The sequence below is a fragment of the Penicillium subrubescens genome (genome assembly GCF_028828155.1).
Source record: "Penicillium subrubescens strain IBT 31985 chromosome Unknown utg000007l_segment0_segment0, whole genome shotgun sequence".
NCBI lineage: Eukaryota > Fungi > Ascomycota > Eurotiomycetes > Eurotiales > Aspergillaceae > Penicillium > Penicillium subrubescens.
The window spans coordinates 591,325-611,455 of record NW_026643157.1 but is presented as its reverse complement, the minus strand read 5'-3'; the positions used below and the strand labels follow the sequence as shown (position 1 = coordinate 611,455).

The 20,131-nt window shown below is 49.7% G+C and overlaps 10 protein-coding genes across 10 annotated transcripts; 4 read left to right on the top strand and 6 right to left on the bottom strand.

The window, feature by feature from the left end:
• Nucleotides 1-54: 54 nt before the first annotated feature.
• On the bottom strand, nucleotides 55-369 carry N7473_009980 (uncharacterized protein; the record flags this gene model as incomplete). The annotated part of the gene is made up of 2 exons (XM_057155919.1): nucleotides 55-177; nucleotides 241-369. The coding sequence occupies 2 exons, from the start codon at nucleotides 367-369 to the stop codon at nucleotides 55-57; spliced, it is 252 nt and encodes an 83-aa protein (XP_057004574.1).
• Nucleotides 370-512: 143 nt separating this feature from the next.
• N7473_009979 (uncharacterized protein) lies at nucleotides 513-1,054 on the bottom strand (the record flags this gene model as incomplete). The annotated part of the gene is made up of 2 exons (XM_057155918.1): nucleotides 513-829; nucleotides 1,024-1,054. 2 exons carry the CDS (start codon nucleotides 1,052-1,054, stop codon nucleotides 513-515), a joined length of 348 nt encoding a protein of 115 aa, XP_057004573.1.
• A 1,723-nt stretch (nucleotides 1,055-2,777) lies between these two features.
• N7473_009978 (uncharacterized protein) lies at nucleotides 2,778-3,077 on the top strand (the record flags this gene model as incomplete). The annotated part of the gene is made up of 2 exons (XM_057155917.1): nucleotides 2,778-2,906; nucleotides 2,970-3,077. 2 exons carry the CDS (start codon nucleotides 2,778-2,780, stop codon nucleotides 3,075-3,077), a joined length of 237 nt encoding a protein of 78 aa, XP_057004572.1.
• A 451-nt stretch (nucleotides 3,078-3,528) lies between these two features.
• On the bottom strand, nucleotides 3,529-4,716 carry N7473_009977 (uncharacterized protein; the record flags this gene model as incomplete). Its single annotated transcript, XM_057155916.1, has 1 exon — nucleotides 3,529-4,716. One exon carries the CDS (start codon nucleotides 4,714-4,716, stop codon nucleotides 3,529-3,531), a length of 1,188 nt encoding a protein of 395 aa, XP_057004571.1.
• A 901-nt stretch (nucleotides 4,717-5,617) lies between these two features.
• Nucleotides 5,618-7,988, bottom strand: N7473_009976 (DMT family transporter). The gene is made up of 3 exons (XM_057155915.1): nucleotides 7,120-7,988; nucleotides 6,219-6,973; nucleotides 5,618-6,154 (listed from the first exon to the last, which is right to left on the bottom strand). The coding sequence occupies exons 1-3, from the start codon at nucleotides 7,434-7,436 to the stop codon at nucleotides 5,895-5,897; spliced, it is 1,332 nt and encodes a 443-aa protein (XP_057004570.1). The 5' UTR covers nucleotides 7,437-7,988; the 3' UTR covers nucleotides 5,618-5,894.
• Nucleotides 7,989-8,554: 566 nt separating this feature from the next.
• Nucleotides 8,555-9,845, bottom strand: N7473_009975 (aldo/keto reductase family protein; the record flags this gene model as incomplete). Its single annotated transcript, XM_057155914.1, has 2 exons — nucleotides 8,555-9,072; nucleotides 9,152-9,845. 2 exons carry the CDS (start codon nucleotides 9,843-9,845, stop codon nucleotides 8,555-8,557), a joined length of 1,212 nt encoding a protein of 403 aa, XP_057004569.1.
• A 132-nt stretch (nucleotides 9,846-9,977) lies between these two features.
• N7473_009974 (aspartate/glutamate racemase family protein) lies at nucleotides 9,978-10,832 on the top strand (the record flags this gene model as incomplete). The annotated part of the gene is made up of 1 exon (XM_057155913.1): nucleotides 9,978-10,832. The coding sequence occupies one exon, from the start codon at nucleotides 9,978-9,980 to the stop codon at nucleotides 10,830-10,832; it is 855 nt and encodes a 284-aa protein (XP_057004568.1).
• Nucleotides 10,833-11,144: 312 nt separating this feature from the next.
• N7473_009973 (gamma-tubulin mipA) lies at nucleotides 11,145-13,086 on the top strand (the record flags this gene model as incomplete). Its single annotated transcript, XM_057155912.1, has 8 exons — nucleotides 11,145-11,152; nucleotides 11,229-11,269; nucleotides 11,408-11,520; nucleotides 11,592-11,645; nucleotides 11,742-11,924; nucleotides 11,991-12,194; nucleotides 12,250-12,354; nucleotides 12,409-13,086. 8 exons carry the CDS (start codon nucleotides 11,145-11,147, stop codon nucleotides 13,084-13,086), a joined length of 1,386 nt encoding a protein of 461 aa, XP_057004567.1.
• Nucleotides 13,087-16,372: 3,286 nt separating this feature from the next.
• Nucleotides 16,373-16,591, top strand: N7473_009972 (AN1-type zinc finger protein TMC1; the record flags this gene model as incomplete). The annotated part of the gene is made up of 1 exon (XM_057155911.1): nucleotides 16,373-16,591. The coding sequence occupies one exon, from the start codon at nucleotides 16,373-16,375 to the stop codon at nucleotides 16,589-16,591; it is 219 nt and encodes a 72-aa protein (XP_057004566.1).
• A 638-nt stretch (nucleotides 16,592-17,229) lies between these two features.
• N7473_009971 (uncharacterized protein) lies at nucleotides 17,230-17,820 on the bottom strand (the record flags this gene model as incomplete). Its single annotated transcript, XM_057155910.1, has 3 exons — nucleotides 17,230-17,251; nucleotides 17,338-17,435; nucleotides 17,530-17,820. The coding sequence occupies 3 exons, from the start codon at nucleotides 17,818-17,820 to the stop codon at nucleotides 17,230-17,232; spliced, it is 411 nt and encodes a 136-aa protein (XP_057004565.1).
• Between the last annotated feature and the right edge of the window lie 2,311 nt (nucleotides 17,821-20,131).

Sequence of the window (20,131 nt, the reverse complement as noted above, 5' to 3'; positions counted from 1 at the left end):
CTTTTGTCTTGAGAACACATGGGCTGAATTGTACAGAAAGCTTAGTATCACAAGCTATTCAGGGATCCGCCCAAGTTCATCGACCACTATCCAGAAGAATCCCTTCTCGATTCCTGGCTCTAGCTGGCCCATGTCCTGTCTTGCTTGATCCTCTCGGCCAATCTCCTTATTTTCGAACTGGATTATTGATCCTTTCTCATCTGTATCTCTTTTTCCCTATTTAAAACCCTTAATGCCTACCAAGCAAAATTGAACAGCCTTCCGGTAAACAGTGCCCATCTCAGATCCAAGCTCCTTCTCTACCACAGCAACGACTGCTTTCGACCAAGACAGTCGCGAAGGGTCAATGAAATCCTCAAACTTTGCCATCTTTTCAAAGCGACGTTTGGATGAACAGGTTGATTGATTGAAGAGGCACTGATGCTCGGTGATAAAATTAACCATTGTATTCAAATAAGGAGACAACCAGAAAGTATCACATCGAGGTGCATTATTACTATGAAACCTCCTTATCAATCCTCATCCTCCCCATCAACATCATTAGCGAAATACGAAAATTGAACGGTATTTCCAACGCTGCTGAAGATTCCAAGATAAAATCTCGTTTCATTGACTGGTGGTCCCTCGGTAGGATTGAGCAGGTAGAGGTAAAAGCTCTGAAAAGCTCCAGACCGGTTGCTCAGGATTGGCGTGATCTGCACATTCGGCGTACGAGCGAATGGTTTCTTGAAGGTGAATCGTGTCCGCTGCCCGTTGGCATATCTTGTGATTTGACCTTTTCCTGCCTCGACCTCTCCGTTCACTCCATGCAGGTCATCCCTGAGCTGGCCTGTACAATTATGTCAATGCATGGAAAGTTTTGGCGAAGGCTCAGGCTCCTGCTTTGCCTTGAGCGCTCATGATCTTTAATTGAGGAGGATAGTTCGAGGTCCTTAAATCAGGCAGTATTAGAAACTCGCTGGGTTATGGTGAAGGGGGAGTGCAAGGGACTGGGCAGATAGAATTTATATGAAAAGGTCATACACTCGAATCGTTGACAACATGTTGACCTCATGTTCAACCGATTCAGCTGAATGCAATATCACGTCATTTTATCTGCATTCAAGTCACAGCTAGTGCGGTCATGGCTTCAATAAAGATGGATGGATGCTCGCCACGCTACAGATACTCTCCCTCGGCACCGGAAGCCAACAGACATACCATGCAGAACACATAATACTTACTGCAATATGCAAGTAAATTGATGGCATCCCCCCATCCGCGGCCCGGACGGGGGTCAGAAGACCTTATTTTGTGTTGAGCATAGACCATCGTAGCAAATGAACAAAGTCCCTTCGTATTGTGTTATACAAAATTTTTTTTGCAAAAGAAATCAACTGCCTTTCTCTTCGAAGATACGGGCTTCGGGAAATTTGTTAAATGCTAGCCAGCCAGCCCTGAAGAGCCAGTGGAGTTTTTGTTTAATTGTGGTTCAACAACATGACCACAGGGAGACAGCCATATCAGGTATGCATGCAGACTCGGCGAGTGCTACGTACCATCTGGTCATTGTGCGGGGTTCTTGTCGTTTAGCATATGCAGGTCTACTTTCTATGAGTTTGAGCTGAACCTTGCATGAGCTATTCCAACTATTGAATTACTGTGTAACGGTAGCTTCAACATTTGTTAGATTTAATGCATTATTCCTTCAATAGAGACATAGCCTACATAAGCCCCATCGATTGATCGTACAACAGTAGGCCAAAGCCCTCGATCCTATCTAATCAAAATCGTGTTCAGAGCTGCATATTGCGCCTCCACACGTCACACAAAAGCAAAGGCTCGTGGAGCGCATGAAATCCTAAAAGAGATGACCGAGCAAACCCGAATCTTGCTTGAGCTGATCTTCCTCACTGCTTTTTCTTCATCTCAATGTTGTAGTTTGCCCCAGCTCGCTATACTATAAAAGATAGTCATGTTCTTGCCTTTTTCCTCGAATATCCTCCAATCCAACTTCCAAAGATCTTCGAGATGCTCAACTCAAGTCTTATTGCCTTGACGCTTTTTGCAGTCGCTACTGCGGGAGCCGCGGTTCCCATAAACATGGTATAACAACCCGTCCTCATATCATTACCTGTCAAATTCAAACAATTGGCTAACAGCGTAGCTAGGCACGCATCTTCACGAGCGATTCCTTTTTCACTTATCGTGCCAGTGACAGCAAGATTTGGCATTCAACGGTCAATGCAATCGGTTAAAAGGTGACCAGTGAGTCAATAGCGTAGTCTTCAAGATTTGGTCACGGCTGTAAATACGTGCAGGTATTAACTTCAAATTAGGTACCATGACGTCGGATCAATCAGTATACCCTGTCAACCATCCGGGCCACAGGGCAAGAAATACATTTGTACTCCGTACCTGTGAGCGAGCCTTGTGAGACTCAATCTGGACAGAAATATACTAACGGCCCGGCCTTGATGACACGGCTTGTAAAGATACGATAGTTACTTTTGATCACTCCCATTACCAGCTGTTCGATTATGGCGAGAGTGACAGAAACAGTGCTGTCGGCGGGAATGTAGGAAGTATCAAGTGCGAGACCATTGACGCCTCGACACCAGTCTCCAACGACAACGCCACTCCATCCACGATGCACCAATCGAGTTGTCCGGATGACTCGTGCAACTCCGACTCCGACTGCTCGAAAGACGCAGAAAGCCTTCTTTACTGCGCCAAGTAGAAATCAAACACCTGCCAACGAGCTCGCATTCTTCCTGAGGGCGCTAAATGACATGACAATGTGCAGTGCGCGAAAGGATACTGCAGTTGTGTTCGGGATGTTTTCTTCCCGTGCAAGACCAAAAGAGTATATTTGGACTTATGTGACTCCACTGGCGAATGCGCGAATGGTCTTGAGTGCTGCAAGGGTAAGTTCCTTCAAGGCAATCGCTGTGAGATGTCATGTGAAAACACCGAGCAAAAATGCACAGCTGTTGGCTTGGCTTGCTACTCCGACTCGGCCTGTTGTTCAAATGACTGCAGATATGCTCCAAATGCGATCTTCTCGGGAGAATGCCAGTAGGCACGAGAAGCGGTGAGCGTGGATTAGGATGTTGACAACGATGCTGTTCGTGGGTCCCTGGCAGGTGTTGAAAGTGGCATGAACACCACGTTACTTATCACCGTAGGTCGAAGTCTAGGTTTGCCGTCAGATATCCAGACATCATCCATGAACTGTGTCGAAGTGATTTTACTCGAGCGTGTGTTGCTAACTGTTTCCACCCATTTTCAATTACTGCGAAGAGCCTTCGTGGCCGGAGACTTTATCTACCTGTCCTGATAAAGAGGCCGTCGGCAATATCTGGTTCCGAATACATCATGCCTAGAATGCCAACTTCTTCAGCTTCGTCTTTCGTGTAGGCAAAGAAAATATGTACTTCAGTCATTAAAAGTCTTGTAATGTTTGATTAAATTAGTATTTCAAGCAATGTATCTACATTAATAGTAGCTCTGTAGTCTTTTTAGAGCATTGCTACCGGAAAATCCCCTTCAACCCGGCTGGGTGTAAGTGGCGTTACTGACAGACTCAGCTGGCAGCCACTGCCCGGCAACGGTATTGTTGTAGGAAAGCTGGGCGAGAGTGAAAGTGTGGAGCTCGGAAACCAGGACCGTAGAATCAAGAGGCAAGACGCGGTGCACCTTGGCGTTCTGAGTGGGCATGGAGATGTACTCTTCACCGGATACGGACGTGATGCCAGCGTCAAAAGTCACTCGGATCAAGGCATCGGGCGAATTATCGCTGAGTAGCGAAGTGGACAAGAGCCACAGTGCTGGGCCGCCGGCTACGGTCGAAGCGTCGGCGATATGCAGCAAACCAGCGTTAGCGCCCAGCATCGGGTGCTTGAGCGAGAAGAACTCCATCTTGCCGTCGGATCCGATGTGGCCAAAGGTGCCGGTGCCGCCGGTTTTATTGCCGGCGAGAGTGAACCACACTCCACTCAGGGGACCGTCAGCGGAGATCATTCCGACGGCGTTGTTGCCAACGCTAGGCGGGATAGGAAGCTGGGTCGTCTCGCCGGTTGTGGTATCGATACGCATGATAGACGAGTCGGTATCCTGGGTGACGTAGATCAAGCGGGTGGTGGGATCTTCCTTGATGAATACCGGGCTGGCGAGGCACTCGTATAGCTTCTGGTCCGAGGAGTCGGTGATATCGACAGAGAACACGTAGTACCCGCCAGTCTGCTTGGATGCCACCTTGAGGCCGGCCCAGACGCGGTTGCCGATCTCAAACACGCAATGCGGGCCATTTCCTGGCGCTGGGATATCGATAGTCTGGAGGATGGTCGGTGGGGTCGTGAGGTTCTTGCCGGGATCCACGAGCAGCAGCTGGTTGTCGGCCTGCAGCGACAACCACATCATGCCCGGGTAAACAGTTGATGGCCACACGCCATGTAGCTGGGAGCTGCTGTTCTTTCCCATAGGGAACGAATGGAAAGCAACGGGCTCCTCGGTCTTGGGATCCAGCTCGATCTTGATAAGCTCGCTATCAGACATCTGTGACAGCAGCACGAAGTTCGAGTTCGGGACGCGGGCGAACTCATGCGTCTCAGTAGCTGCCGGCAATAGATACTCAGTGATCCTACGGCTCACGAGCGAAGTGGCCGAGTTCTGAGCCGACACGGTAGCGCCGAGCGCCAGCGCGACCACGAATAACTTGCAAATGTGATGCAACATATCGGAAGTTTGCTGCTTGAGGATATTCAACGGAAGATTTTCCAAGTGGGCGAGATCCCCCTTATTTAACCTCCTATAGACCACAGGTATCTGCCCGACGCCACATCTCGCCCTAGTGATTTTCTATACCAGCCAGGGTTGAATACGGCTCAAAACACGATCAGCTCATAATATACTCGTACCTTACCAATTAAGCTGGGACCAATCCGAATCGTGCAAAAAGTGGATATAACACATTCGCTTCGACAGCTTCGGCTGTCGGTTGGTTTCCGGGAGCTCAGGCGGCAGAAGACAGCGGTCTGGACCGTTTTTTGGTGCAGCTGGAAAATAAGCAAATACTTCATCTGTGACCACCGAAGTTGACCGAACTACAGATCGTCGATCTCATACCGGAAGCGGAATAGTCTGTAATCTGTATCGACGCATGGGCCCTATGCGCTGTAAGGCAACAAGGCACCCACATATGCGAAGATGTTCATCCTTGAATAATAATACTCCGTAGAGACACTCCTAGGAGCGTAAGATCTAGGATAAGCTAGATTGTTTGAAGAAAATTCACCTCCGATCACGAATCCTGTGGTCCAAGTCGCTCATCTCCGGGATACCGAGCTATTATGTATGTACCAATGGAACAGACCCGCAGACCCACGTCTCTTCATGTGGAGAGCAACCCTGAACCGTTTAAAGTAGTGGGTCGTACCCGAGTACGCGACTTCAGACTTCAAACTTCGGCTCCAATCAGATGCCCGAATGAAGATGTCCACCTCCATTCTCAGGAGACGAACGTTTTATAGACGTATTTAACATTAGGTCTACAAAGATCTCTCAATACAGATAGAAGGAGGCTGAATCAAAAATGCGAATGGAGCGCCGCAGCGCTTCTTGTCATGTTATGTAGACACCTCGACCTATCCAATCACTTGTAGTCTCCATTCCAAACAGAAGAAATCAGAGGTCTCTACTGTCTAGTCTCGATGCGATATTCACGGCCTGGAACCCCAGCAGTCATAGGTTCCCAGCAGAAATGAAAAAAAATAAATAAAATAAACATGAACGAGACAAAAACTCCGATGAAAACCAACAACTGTACAGAATCCAATTTAAGGCCTAAAACACGCTAAATTCGAAACTAAAAAGTAGACGACTCAATACAAACCGCCCAAGTCCAATGTGAGGATCTATTCATCGCTTTCTGACTCGACCTGGTCATTCTCCAGATCCTTTTTGCGTTCCTCACATAACTCACGGTAAGTACTCCAACTCAACAGGAAGAATGCCGCCATGATTAAAATGCCGCCGATAATGGCTGCAAAGGAGAGGGGTTGACCGGTGCGGAACCAGTCGACGATTGCGACGAGGAAGATCGTCAGAAGAGCGGCGACGGATGAAAGGACGGGGGATGTGAGGGAAATTAGGACCAGGAAGGATCCAGAGAAAGCTAGAGGGACAGAGCGTTAGTTTCCAGCTATGTGCGAAAGATATTCAGGGATTGGTAAACTTACTAGCATTAGCACAGATCGAGATGAGCAGCATCCAGGCTGCCTCGCCCGTGGGAATGCGGAAAGTCTCCCAACCTAGCATGTGCAGAATGGGAATAGGGATCCACAGTACGGCGAGGGTGAAACACCCAATCATGCTGCCAAAAGTATTGGCGAAGATGGTGCCTCGGCCGGGGCTAGTGCCCTCCGGAGGACAGGCAAAGCGTTTATACAACACCTCGTACAGACCGTAGAGTACGCTCCCGACACCGATGACAAAATTGCCCAAAAGCCGGTTTTGGGCTTCTTGGTCCTCGGCACCGGTAGTGCCTCCCTTGGAGACCTTCTTCTCGGGTCGGTCTCCGTAAGCGACGACGAGGACACCAATGATGGCCACGCATACAGAGAAGACCTTGTCAAATCGCAGCTTCTCCTTCAAGAGAGGGATCGAGAAAGCGTAGGCGAAGAAGGCAGAGCAGTTGTAAATAGCCGTTAGGTCACTGGCTGTCGTCATATTCACGGCCACATACCACGAACCACCGGCTATCGTCAGCGCGGTGGTTACAAAGGCTGTTGTCTTTATCATGTACGGGACTGGTGAACGGTGAGAGTCGCGGGAAATGAGATGGACATCTTGGGTTTCGACCATTTGGGCGGTGGTCTTGATGAGGAAGACATGGCGGCGCCAGAATGCTTCCCATGATAGCTTTCGCTTCTGGATTCGAAGGATGAGGAGCTGAACGGGCCAAAGCAGTACCCAGGATCCGTGGGTGATATAGCTGCGTATGGGAAGAACCGGTTGGTAAGCGATTTACAAGGCCAGAGGGCAAGTGGGAGGACGGGTATGGGAGAAGTATCCGTGGGCTTCGAGTATGGGCCTGTATCGTTGGGTAGTTTGGCAGGTGACTCGGCCTTATAAACTTACAGCATGCAATACGGTTTATCCCAGTGCAGTTCATGCTGAATGTATACAGCAGTTTCAGTCTGAATGACAAAACTCGCCAAACTCAAGAGCAGGAAACCTCCCGCAATCATATACTTCTTGCGTGTCGCCTGGGTAGCGTCGTATTCCGAGTTTCTACTCTGGATGGTAGGCCGACGGGTATGGTGCAACATAGGCCGGTTCTCAGCGTCATGGCCGAAACTCGATCGGGAAAGGCGCCCTGGGGGGTCATCTTTGAGTAACGGTTGCTGCGATCGCCCGTCGTTCGGTCGGTGCATTGGGGGGCGGTTGCCAACCATCTCGTCGTCTGAATCTTGGGAGTGTCGACCAGGGTCTGGGGTGATGTCCCGCGATTCCGCAAATTCAATGTTATTCGAAGCCACAATGCCGTTGGGTGGGTGTGTTTCGGCTCTTGGCCTTTGGGATGGATCCGGAGAGGGCTGTCTCTATTGCTAGAGATATTGGATGAGGGCGTTGTTGGCTGTCCTGGCCGTGCAAGATAACCGATAAGGAGTGGAGTGGAGATGACGATGCTGTTGTTTCCCGCTCATCCAGGAGTTTGGGAATGAAAATTTGTGTTTCTATTTCTTCTGTCCGTCGGATCCTGAGCGCTCAACACTAGGTGTATTCCAGATCTTCGAGAGAAGTGCCGTAGTTCCGCATGCGTTCGACGAAATGTTTGGGGGGCGGATAGCGCTGTAGCCACGTAAGTGGTAGTTCGAGCAGGGTCCAGGGGTCGTGAGCGAGTCGGTTGCAGGCGATGGAGTCGGCGTCGCTAGAACAGAGGTTTTGAGTGGGACAGATCCAACACAAGAAGTTGAGCAATCTGAAATTTAGCGGCTGTTCACCGCGGAAGCACAGTGATACCTCAAGGAATGAACGCCTTCGTCATCCAGGACTCTATGCCGCTTCGGGGATGGGAGAGTCACGTGATGCCCTGGCACATGGCGCTATCCCCAATCTGGAATAGTGAGCCACGTTAGCCCAGCCATGCCCAGGCATGACGTCTCAGGCGTCTCCTCAGAGTGACCAATTTTGGCACCTGTGTTGTATGGGAAATGGGGTCTTCCAAGATTTGGGTAGAAACCATAAGCGCTCAGACAGTATTATTACTTAGGTGCTCTTCTTGGTAATCATCTGCCGGACTTGGGGGTCATGATCTGAAATCATCTTCACCAATCTCGCAGTCCTTAAATGCAACTGTAGTATGTAGTATCCCCAGCAGTGCATGATGCTTTGCGACCAGATGTCGATCTTGGAACAGGCGAGTTTACTGCTCTTTTGATCTTAGTTACAAGTGATTACCAACTAATGTTTGCGTAAATTCTCCGCCCTTTATGTACTCAATCAAATCACATCTGTATACATGCATGTCGAAGACAAAGCCTCCCAAAAAAATATTCAACATGACAAACATCTACACCTTGGGCTTGGGCTTGAACAGGGCCTCCTTGGTGTCGTAAGTATACTTCAAGTCCAAGTGCCAGTAGTTTGGAGCATAAGGCTTGGCGACCATCCAGGCCTGATCCAAAGCCTCCACAACTTCCTCTGGGAGAGGGCCCTTCTGGAGGTCCTTGAGGTTGGTCTCCAGCTGACCATAGCTGCTAATGCCAACCAAAATACCATCACGGCCTCCATCATCCATCTTCAGCGTCGAATGGTGACGCACCCATCGCAAGGCTGTCTCGATTAGCGTCAACCCATGCTTCTCAACAACCGGCTCGATCATGCTAAGAGCTTCAAAGTTGGCATCCCGGAAGTACCGGCTGCGATAATTATTTCCAGTGCCGCTCTTGTCACTGAATCTTCCCTCGGCGGGAGCGTCCTTGCTCTTAATCTTTCCAGAGAACAATCCTCCGGCTAGAGGGTTGTAGATAACGATGTCGAGGCCGTAGCGCCGGCAAACGGGGACTAGTTCGGTCTCGATGTTACGAGCTGTAATTGAGCCTGTCAGCTCTGCCCATGAAACACGCATAATAACCTAAAAGGAAAAGGATTCGCTACGATCACTTACTGATAGCATTGTACATGGCCTGGAAGATCGTGGGACGCACCCAACCCCTCTCGGTACAGGTGATAACAATCTCCGCGACCTCGAAAGCAGTATAGTTACTCAGACCGAACTGGACAAACTTGCCCTCCTTATGTAACTCATTGACCATTTCCAATGTCTCCGCAAATGGGACCGAGCGATCGGCGGCGTGCAAGTAAAAGATATCCACCTGATTGGTATTCAACTCCTTCAAAGACAGCTCAAGCTTCTCGCGCACCACTGAAGGTTTGTGGTCACCGGCTTTTTGCGGATACCATTTTGTCGCGAGGGTCAGACCACGCTCCTTCCAGTTCGCCTTGGCCGTGAAGGCCTCCTGCTCGCCACCGACATAGATCCGGGCAGTGTCGACTTCGTTGAAGCCTTGTTGCTGGAAGTAGTCCAGGCACTTGTTGTATTCGTCGAGGGAGGTGATGCGGGCGCCCTTGGACTCGGTCGGGCCAAAGGTCATCAAGCCGAGGATGACTCGAGGCTGGGGATTTTGGGCAATCAGCGGCATTTCGTATAGCGGTGGGATTCGACTGTTTTGGTGGGGACTGGTGCAGGATGATGAGTTGGGGGTGAAGGCGAGGGAACGCGGGGGAGGGGTTGCGGAATGTACCGCTGGATTGATCACGACAGCTTCGATAAGCTCCACCTTTTTCGGACCTGACCGCATTATTGCCAAATCCAAACCTTGAACTCTTTTCTGGAATATCTCGAATTCCTCAAGTTCAGGTCACTGCCAATTCAACTGGTCATACGACTGACTCCTTTCACTGTGGATATACTCGAATTGACAACCGTCACCATGCCTACACAACGGGGCGATCGTTCCTTCAAGATTATGGTCATCAATCCGAATGTATCCACGGAGATGACAGATGCTTTGAAGCCTGTAATAGAGAGCCTCAACTTCACTGATGTTGAGTGGCATTTCTATACCTCTCCGAGAGACGTCAATCCAAACGACCCCCACAGTCCAGAACTCCCCATCGACAGCATCAACAGCTCTGTGGACTCGGCCAAGACCGCATGGGTCTGCAGAAACACCGTTCAATACATCCCAGATTTTGATGCATTCCTCGTCGCCTGTTACTCCGCCCACCCTCTCGTAGGGATTCTACGCAAGGCAATTGCGGATTACGAAACGGAACATGATACCCAACGCCACCGTTATGTGACTGGCATTTTCGAAGCTAGCGTCACCACATCTCTCTCCTTGATCAGCGCATTCAACCTGACTTCCGTTCTGTATGCGCGCGATCAGGTTGAAGACTCTTTTGGCATCGTGACTACTGGCAGCGGATGGAAGCAAGAACTCACGAATGCGGTCACCGAGATGCTTGTTGGCAAAGATCGAGAAGTCCCTGCTTGCTTTGCGGGAGTTGAGACGACTGGTCTGTCTGCTCTCGAACTACACAAGACTGACCCTGAGGAGGTCAGACGTCGAATCTCGGAGGCTACCACCAGACTGCTGAAGAACTCATCTACATTTGTGGCAGCAGTCTGCTTGGGCTGTGCTGGCATGGTGGGCATGGAAGAAGCAGTGAGAGAAGGCTGCATTACGGCCTACGGCAAGAAAGATGGCCATCGAGTCCGAATCATTGACGGAGTTGTTGTGGGAGCTCGTCAACTCGCCGACCACTGTCGAACTGGCTATTAGCGTTGGCGACCAATAGCCCATGCTGCTGAGATTGAAATGAGGTGATGATGAAACCATCCTACCAAGGAGGGCAAAAACGATGCGAGTCATGAACTAGCATAATATTAGACTCAAGCTTTGTATATAGCTAGCGATGCGTGCCAAAAAAATTAGAACGAGTGGCATAATTTTAGTCTGTGCCCAGTGTTGATGTTTTGTTCCCAACCGTAAATTTCTGCCTGAGGCCGGAAATTGGCAGCCCAAAAAGTTCCCCGCGTCAACGCGATACGCGTGAATCTCCCATTCCCCTCAACGGCGCAAACTTGGTCCACAATGCCTAGGTTAGTACTTCGAGAGCTTGGTACACAATTGAAACCTTTTCAAAAACCACCCGTGCTAATATTAATGCCTTTGCAGGGAAATTATCACGATCCAAGCCGGCCAATGCGGCAACAACGGTATGTTGCTCTCCTCCGCGGACTTCGACCGCAGCCACACCAACACCACAATCACTTGGATTTCGACTTCCAACGCGGCGGGAAATAACCTATCATGGGAAATCAAGGACCCTTTTGGCTGACAGTGGCTCTCTACAGTCGGTAGTCAGTTCTGGCAACAGCTATGCCTGGAGCATGGTATCAGCCAAGATGGAAACCTGGAGGAATTCGCGACTGAAGGCGGCGACCGCAAGGATGTGTTTTTCTACCAAGTTAGTTCTCTGCGAAAAACCATTTTGAAGCCATCACAGTCGGTGCATGCGGCTAATTGGATATTGGGCAGAGTGACGATACCCGATATATTCCCCGAGCGATCCTCCTCGACCTAGAACCACGAGTACGACATTATCTTCCCTTTCGACAAACTCCTGGGGACACACCCACCTCTCGGAATATCAAATTTGGAAAATTGTCGTTGCTAATCTAGGTGCAGGTTCTCCATGGCATTCAATCCGGTCCCTATCGCAACATCTACAACCCTGAGAACTTCTTTATCGGACAAAATGGTGTCGGTGCTGGAAATAACTGGGGTGCTGGATACGCGGCTGGAGAAGGAGTTCAAGAAGAGATCTTTGACATGATTGACCGAGAAGCAGATGGTAGTGACTCACTAGAGGTATGGCTTATGTCCTTCGGTTTACGAATGGCAAGGAAACCACGAGCTCACATGTTTGCGATACAGGGTTTTATGCTATTACACTCGATTGCCGGCGGTACAGGCTCTGGCTTGGGCAGTTACCTCTTGGAACGAATGAATGACCGCTTTCCTAAGAAGCTGATCCAGACATACTCCGTTTTCCCGGATATGCAAACAACAGACGTCGTCGTCAACCCGTACAACAGTCTGCTTTCCATGCGACGATTGGCACAAGATGCGGACTCTGTGGTATGCGCTCACCTTAAAGCGGTCCATCGATGTGTAATGACTAACTCGCTGTTAGGTCGTATTGGATAATGGTGCTCTATCTCGCATTGCCGGCGACCGCCTCCACATGAGACAGGATTCCTTCGACGATAAGACGAACTTTGACCAAACCAACCAGCTGGTAAGACCCCATTTTTACGATATAAACCCGACAGTCCAAATCTAACATCCGTAGGTATCAACCGTGATGTCGGCATCTACGGCCACACTTCGCTACCCCGGCTATATGCACAACGACCTTGCCGGAATCATCGCCTCGCTCATCCCCACGCCGCGATGCCACTTCTTGCTCACATCCTACACCCCCTTCACCGGCGACAGCATCGAGCAGGCCAAGACCGTGCGCAAAACCACCGTGCTAGACGTGATGCGCCGTCTTCTCCAGCCCAAGAACCGCATGGTCTCCATGACCCCCAGTAAATCCAGTTGCTACATCAGTATCCTCAACATGATCCAAGGCGAGGCCGACCCTACCGACGTGCACAAGTCGCTACTGCGTATCCGCGAGCGCCGCCTCGCCTCATTTATCCCCTGGGGTCCGGCCAGTATCCAGGTTGCCTTGACGAAGAAATCGCCGTACCTGCAGCATTCGCATCGGGTCAGCGGTCTTATGCTGGCTAACCACACTTCTGTGGCGACCTTGTTCAAGCGCGTCATTCAGCAATACGATCGACTGCGCAAGCGCAATGCCTTCTTGGAGCCTTACAAGAAGGAGGCGCCCTTTGCCGACGGACTGGGCGAATTCGACGAAGCAAGGGCGGTAGTGATGGATCTTGTAGCCGAGTACGAGGCTGCCGAGCGCGAAGATTACCTCGATCCCGGTGCTGGGGCGGAGAAGGAAGTGGGCGTTTGAGAATTAACGAGGCATTTCAACTTGCTGGTCCGCAGTATCTTTATTTCTTTCCCCTTTGTTTCATTCATATCTCTTTTTTGCCCGGGCAGGGCAAGGGGTTTCGGGCGCATAAATCGGGCGCGTGCGCAGTTGGCTACTGGCGTTTGTTCTGTTTCTGTTTCTTAGTTTCCAATACCACACAGACCTATTTTCATTTTCATTTCATGACAAGGCGAGATTGACGCCTTAAGGCTATGCCAACACATCCTCCATTCCTTCCTGTCTTTACTTTTTAAACATTCATTTTTTTTTCTTGCTAATCACCTTCTCTTTGAGCTTTACCTTTGACCGCGCTGGACCACGTAGCAAGCGCTGAATGGATTGAATATCCGGGTGATCCGCGCTGTAGCCAGTGCCTCCACGGACCGGGTTCTGCAGCGGTGTGGGTGCAGAATGCAGGTGAGGTATATGCGGGTTGATCCCGAAACGGCGAGGGAGAGCCCCGTTGTTTTATAGGGTGGTGAGGTAGTCAATTTGGGTGGCTACGAGGAGTTGTTCGGAGATGCCGGATTGAGTATGTATGAAAGGAGGAGAAATTAAGGTTTTGTCCATTTCTCAAGATTGGGACCTTCGTGGACCATTTGTTGGGATGTGGACGTGGACCTTTAAAGATTTCGGGGTGGTGGATTGCGTACGCTAACCTTAGGTTGGAGGTATATTCCAATCCAATTCCACACGCTTGGGGTTCAGGCTTAGAGAGGAGCAGGGCTGAAGAGTCAATTGGGTAGCAAAATGCCTTGTGTAGCTAGCTCAGGGCTACTGTTCTACTCATATGTACCCCGTACATACTCCAGGAATGAGGAGTCATCCACCTATCTCGACGAAACCTCCGGTCGATGTATCAAATCTCCAACGTGGTCCAAGAGTTAAATGCCCTCTAGAGTCTGGAGATCATCCAATGTGCTTTGCTTAGGGCGCACTGGCCGGTAGACTCGTCCAATCTCACCGCAGACAGTTCATGACTCTAGCAGGTTACTCCGTGCTTTATACTGTATGTATATTGGTCTACAGTAGTAGATGGGATGTGATATATGATTTGGCATGGGTCATAGCTTCTCCTTGGCCTTGATTTCCTCGTTGCTGGCTTGTGGGGCTTAAGTACTTAGGTGGGTATGGGTAGCTATTCTTCCAAATACACCGCTGTATGCAGCATCGTTGGCTCGCCTGGTTCTCCTTGAGATCCAACTCTCCGGCATGAACACCCTCTGTCTTGCCACTAGGCCCGATGACCAGGATTCGGTGGGTGGCGTGTGTGCTGGCACCGGTGGAACCGGGACTGTAATTAGGTTCCCCTCGGGGAATAGGGGATCTATCTCGGGAATAATGACTTTTTTTGCTTCATATTTGCCTCAGCTAGCTATACGCTTTCAAGCTCCAAACATTCTTGTCAAGTCAAGGCAAAAACCTCATTCTAGCGTATTTGACTATCATTAGTTACTGAACTGACCTGAGTCACCCCCTTCACGTGAGAAGACCGAGTCACGGGAACCGATCGCCTCCCGCTCCACTAGTCAACGTTAGTGAGTCGACTAAGTTGGGTTATGGGCCTAGCAAGTCCCACTCCCGGAGTACAGTGGTGTCTGGAGTACGGAAAGTGCTCCTCCTCCTCCTCTGTAGTAGTCTCCACTATATGACTCTGCAGTTATGTACCGGCATCGCTGAACTGGGCGCTCTTTTCAGGCGCAGGATAACCGACCAGCAGGCGCAGCGCAGAACCCGCACGGACCGATGGCCGCATTCCGATCACTAGACCCGATCAGCCCTGGCGGGTCGCGTGCAAGAAAGAGACGCAGATAGCGCAAAAAGGGGCGCAGAGCATGTCAGAATGGCATAATGGGGGAGATGGCGAGATAGTGTAACTAGTGATGCCGCTAGAGGGACCTTCGACTAGGGTTCCCCATTTAGTGTAGGCATACTTATACACTTTACACCATAGTCATCATTAAGGTCCTGGCGTATGGGATAGAATCTACCCGTTAACCAGGACTGGGTGAAGTATGTACGTGGGAGGCGCCACGCCGAAGTTCGGTAGGGACACGGTAGACACGATAGCCCCAGAGAAAGGCGTCACCACATGATTGAATGACTGAGATAGAGATTACAGATCATGGGAATTAGGAATTGACAATTAATTAGCAATGATATTGTCCGAGTATTGGAAGATTATTAGTTAACTAACTAGTTAACTTTTTTGAGTAAGTTAATTAAAGATCTTGAGATCAACCTGACTAAGACAATTCAATCCCCGACGGGAATTGTTGAATGATCCATGCTGAATGATGATTAACGATCCTACCGCAAATAAAAACAGAAAATCAAAAGAAAAAAATGGAGCCTATCGAACTTTCTGGGAAGAGGGCCCGCTCGCCTCCACGCCGTGGCTGATTCCGTCACTCCCCCAGGACTTAACGGAGTACTGGACGGAGTACTGATCTTTCAAGAGGAATTCCAGTATTTCAGTTCGTTAGTACTACGGAGTACTTGGTAGAGTATGTACTCCTAGCCTCTCTCTTCTCCTACCTAGAGCGAACTATCTCCGTTTAGCGTCTTTCTGCCCAGCTCTTCTTATTAGGGTAGTCGCCTCACGCTACTGACTCAGCCGACCAGAGTCTTTCATCCTATACTCCGTAACCTTCTCCCCTTTCAACCCTGGATCCGGCCTCTAGGCTTTTTGGCTTCTTGGTTTTTTTTGGCTTTGGGCTTTCCACTTTGAATTTTTACTCTTTTGCCTGCTTCTCGTGTGTTCTTTACTCCCGTCCGTTCCGATCCCGGTCTATATATATACTATACGTGGCCCCCCCCCCCCTTCGGAGTACGACCTTCTCCCCCTTTACTTATACCTTTACATCATCTACTTCCCCCAACGTCCAACGCTTTCTCCTCCTTCTCCTCGTTCTCTCTCCTCATCATCCTCTCAATTCTCTCTCTTCTTTTTAATCCTCTTCAATCTCCGACCGAATAACCTCTCACACCTCTCTCCCTCCTATTGCTCTCCCCACATCTCCGATTCCTTCCATTCCTGAGGATCCCGGGTCTCAATCTGTTATCAGCGCTCTCGCCCTTCTCCGCATGCCTCCCATCCTCCCGTCCGCGGCGCTTATCTCAAACCACCCACGACTCCTGAAGCAGTGCACCGTCTAAAGCAACTTTATCGCGCCGCTCATCACCGTCCGACCTCAATCCTCGGGCAATAAATCAAACCATCTTCATCCGTCCGTCCCGCCACTCCCTTTCCACAACCACAACCATGGCACCTCGCAAGCCCCGTTGCAACTTCAAGGAGTGCAAGGAGGCCGCCCAGCGGATCGTCGGTGATTGCAGCTTTTGCCACGGCCACTTCTGTTCAAAGCACCGTATGCTCGAGGCCCATTCCTGTTCTGGTTTGGAGGACTGCAAGAAGGAGTCGCATGCTCGCAATGCCGATAAGTTGAATAGCGAGCGGACGGTGGTGGTTAAGGGTGTATGAGGGGGCCTGTGAAGTTTGAGGGGATCCTGATTCAGGGTTTCGGCGATTCTCTTTCTCTCTCTCTCCCCCCAACTCTCATCTCTCTGTCTCACGCCTTCCCCGGCAGTGGGCTGGTGCCATTTAGCCGGTTGGACTTAGCGCGGTGTTGACTTTCTTCATTCTGTTAATTTCTTGTTTCTCTTCTCTTGTCAGGAGTGTTTTTGTTAGCCTGGAATCTGGCTACCCGGTTTCTATCTTCTTATTGGGAGGTGCTTCCATTTACATGGCGTTCATTTGTCTTCCGTGATTTGGTTCCTGTCGATTTTTATCTGGGATTCTTGGTTCTGCATCCTGTTTGCCTGGTCTTCACCTGCTTCTTTTACTCGATTTCCTTTCTACTGAACTTTCGGGGCTGCTACATAGAGATCCCACGGGACTCCCTTGGGGCATAAGTTTCTGATTTCTGTGCTCATCGAATCTATATGAATATAAGCATCATAACAATTGCACGGTTTTCCTTCCATTCATAGCTTTCCTCCGGGCGTAGTCATATGATACAAATACATTAAGTGGATTTCTAAGTTGCCCATGCGGAACAGCTCTCCTGACACCTCCAATGTCCCTTTCACAGTCACGGGACCCTCGCATGCCCACAGACCTTAACCAGGTCCGATCTTCGGCCTATTGAATGGGTCAGCTTCAGGTACACTTTCACGGGGGATGCGTGACAAGAGTGATGACTCGAGTAAGCAGGGGGTAACACGTACATGTCATGATGCTCACTAAGCCGGCTGAGGTACTTGTTCAACTCCTCTACACGTTCCTTGTGTGACTTGATACCTTCTTTCTGGAGTCGCTCATGTAACTGGTAAATCCAAGTTAGCTCTTCTTCTAGACCGCATAAACGCCCTCTCTCCATTTAACCCAACAACTCCGCAGAAATAAAAGGTCAAACATACCCGCTTCCTGCGAATCTCCTCATACTTCCTCTCAGCCTCCGTCTTCGCCGCAGAAGACCCAGACCCACCATCTTCATCACGCTCGCGAGAAACCGCCCGCTCAGCACTATCAGCCTCACGCGACTCCTGCCGCTGAGACTTTTCAGCTTCGGCTTGTTCGGCGTCTGTCTCCTTTTCCTTTTCTTTCTTCGCCTTCTTCTTCTTTTTCTTGTCCACCCGCCCGTCGCTCACTTTGCTGCCTTTGAGCTTGAGCTTGCCACCCCCGCCAGTGGAATATTCGTCTGGCGCCATGGTGGCTTGTGGGAGCGGGTTTTTTGCGTAAGTGAGATGGGATGGTATATATATTCACGGTTGGTAGGCGGTGCGGAGTAAGAGGGGAATGGAGAGGGTTCTTTTTTTGCCACTTTGTTCCGATGGGATTGGGGGTCTGATTGGTTGATAGGTGGTGATTACTAAGGATATTGATTACTACAGGTTCCCAATGGGTGTTGGACAAAAGATAGGTAACTATGGTACTGAGCATCTCATCCATGTCTACCAGAACCTGACCCCCTCTTCTACCAAGCAACACCGAGCCTCGCACAAACTCACCGATAGCTTATATTTTCGTCAAGCTAGAAATCAAAATGCATATTCCTATGGAGATATGTGATCTTCTAAGACGTACATTCAAAGCGTATTGTGCTCGGCGCTAACGCTTCCCCCGTAGATTGTGTATCATGTCTGGAATGTGTACAAGGATTTCTTGTATTTGGAAGACGACGCCAGACATTATTCTATCAGTGGAAGGGTCGATATTCGACGAGACTTGGCCGCTCTGCGTCTAGTCAACACAGCCTTCTGCCGCAGCGCCTCACCCTGGTTATTCAGGCAAATTAATGCAAAATCCAGCTCCTCTCCTGCAGCACCATGACTGGAAAGGATCATGAAATTATCCCAAAGCCCATATGCTTTGCATGTGTGTCAACTGGATTTTGGATTCGACGAGTTCTCGTCGACTACCTCCAATACTGCGTTACTATATATCGAAGACCTCTCAGGATGTTTATCGTCTCTTCTAGTCAAATTCCCCAACCTGACGGCCCTTGAGTTGATGAACCTCCCTCGTCGCTCCCACAAGATCAGAGAAGAGTCTATATGGACACTGTTGCTTCTGTGTTACGTTATGTACCGCTTCCAAACTTGACAGAACTTGAAATCAAATTCCCCATCACCCACAATTTCGGCCGTTTCTTCCCGATCTATCCCAGTTCTTTGCAGATCCCCGTCGGAGATATTGTGCAACGTCTTCGACATCTCGGGTTATCCGTTTGTGCATATACAGATCACCGGGACCAGAGATTTTGGTCGAAGACAATTTTGTCGGAATATGCAGTCCTTCCGAACGACAATTTGCATCCCGGGTATTTAGAATTGTTGAAATTGAGCCAAATCTCGAATCACTCACAATAGATAGTGTCAATATTCTAGATATTGACTTCCTCGCCTTTCCGTCTTCCCTTTGTCTGCGGTCCCTACATTTAGGGGGAGTTTCCATCTCATCTAACACTCTTCTTTCGCTTCTTAACCAGTTTGCGAAGAGAATTAGGTATATCGATTTTTGGCTGGTTAAATTGAAATCCGGGACCTGGCAACAGGTGCTTCTGCATATGTGCAAGTTGCCACTCCTTCTCGACATAAATTGATGCAATCGTATCACACTCGCAGGCCACCCGCTACGTGGCCGAATTCATGCTTCAAACAGGCCTCCTGGGACAGTTCCGACACGTCGAAATCGAACCAACAGGCGATGACAACAACGCGCCAGGATGATCTGGCAGGCACAGGGGGTGAAGACGCTGGGTAGGAGGAACGCCAAGCCCACGGCTAACCGAGAGGTTGTGGAAGAATACATCCAACACGTCGACACTAGTCGACAACGAACGCCACCAATTGAGAACGAAGCAGGAGAGATACCGGGGATGGAGGTGCAGAGGAAGCGGCAGGCCAATGTGAGGGCGAATTGAGAGATATATCGTGGGACTGAGGGCTTGGAGGGCGTTCTGATACTGTTTTGGACTGAATTTTGGGCTGATTTCTATGGCAATACGCCGTTTTCCTATGTATTTACTGTTTCATGCGCGGGTCTGGCGTTCGGATCACTCTTGCTTCCGCCGGAGGAAGCGCCTGCATAGCCATTACGCCACTAGTTAGGCTGCAACAGGTTAATAGAGTGTTGATTGATTGATTGATTGATTGATTCTCGACATCAATATCGATTACGGTGGATACTCACAGACTGGATCAAGTTCCGATTTAGCTAGCATCAGACCTCCAGATCCCGAGTGTCCTCTAAACATCGAAACAGAGAATAGCTTTGACTTGGATGCGCTGGGTGTTCTACAGCGACAGGTCAATTCAAACAGGATTGTGACAGGATTCCAGTCTTTCCTAGACATGGATTATAAACATATGAATTAGTGATAATCCGGGATTCGATATGTGTTGCTTTGGCCAATACCAAGGTATCTGACCAGACAGAGTTCCTCGAAACGAATTCATATGCGGGGAATTGATGTGTCGTATCTGGGGCAGTGTAGCAGGGACGTCTACCCGATGTCCT

Excerpts from the sequence above, each read along its gene's own strand:
- N7473_009976 (XM_057155915.1), bottom strand. The coding sequence starts at position 7,436 with ATGGTTGGCAACCGCCCCCCAATGCACCGACCGAACGACGGGCGATCG. Across the intron at positions 6,974-7,119 it reads GATAAACCGTATTGCATGCT|CTATATCACCCACGGATCCT; the intron begins GTAAGTTTATAA and ends TCCCATACGCAG. Across the intron at positions 6,155-6,218 it reads CTCGATCTGTGCTAATGCTA|CTTTCTCTGGATCCTTCCTG; the intron begins GTAAGTTTACCA and ends CTGTCCCTCTAG.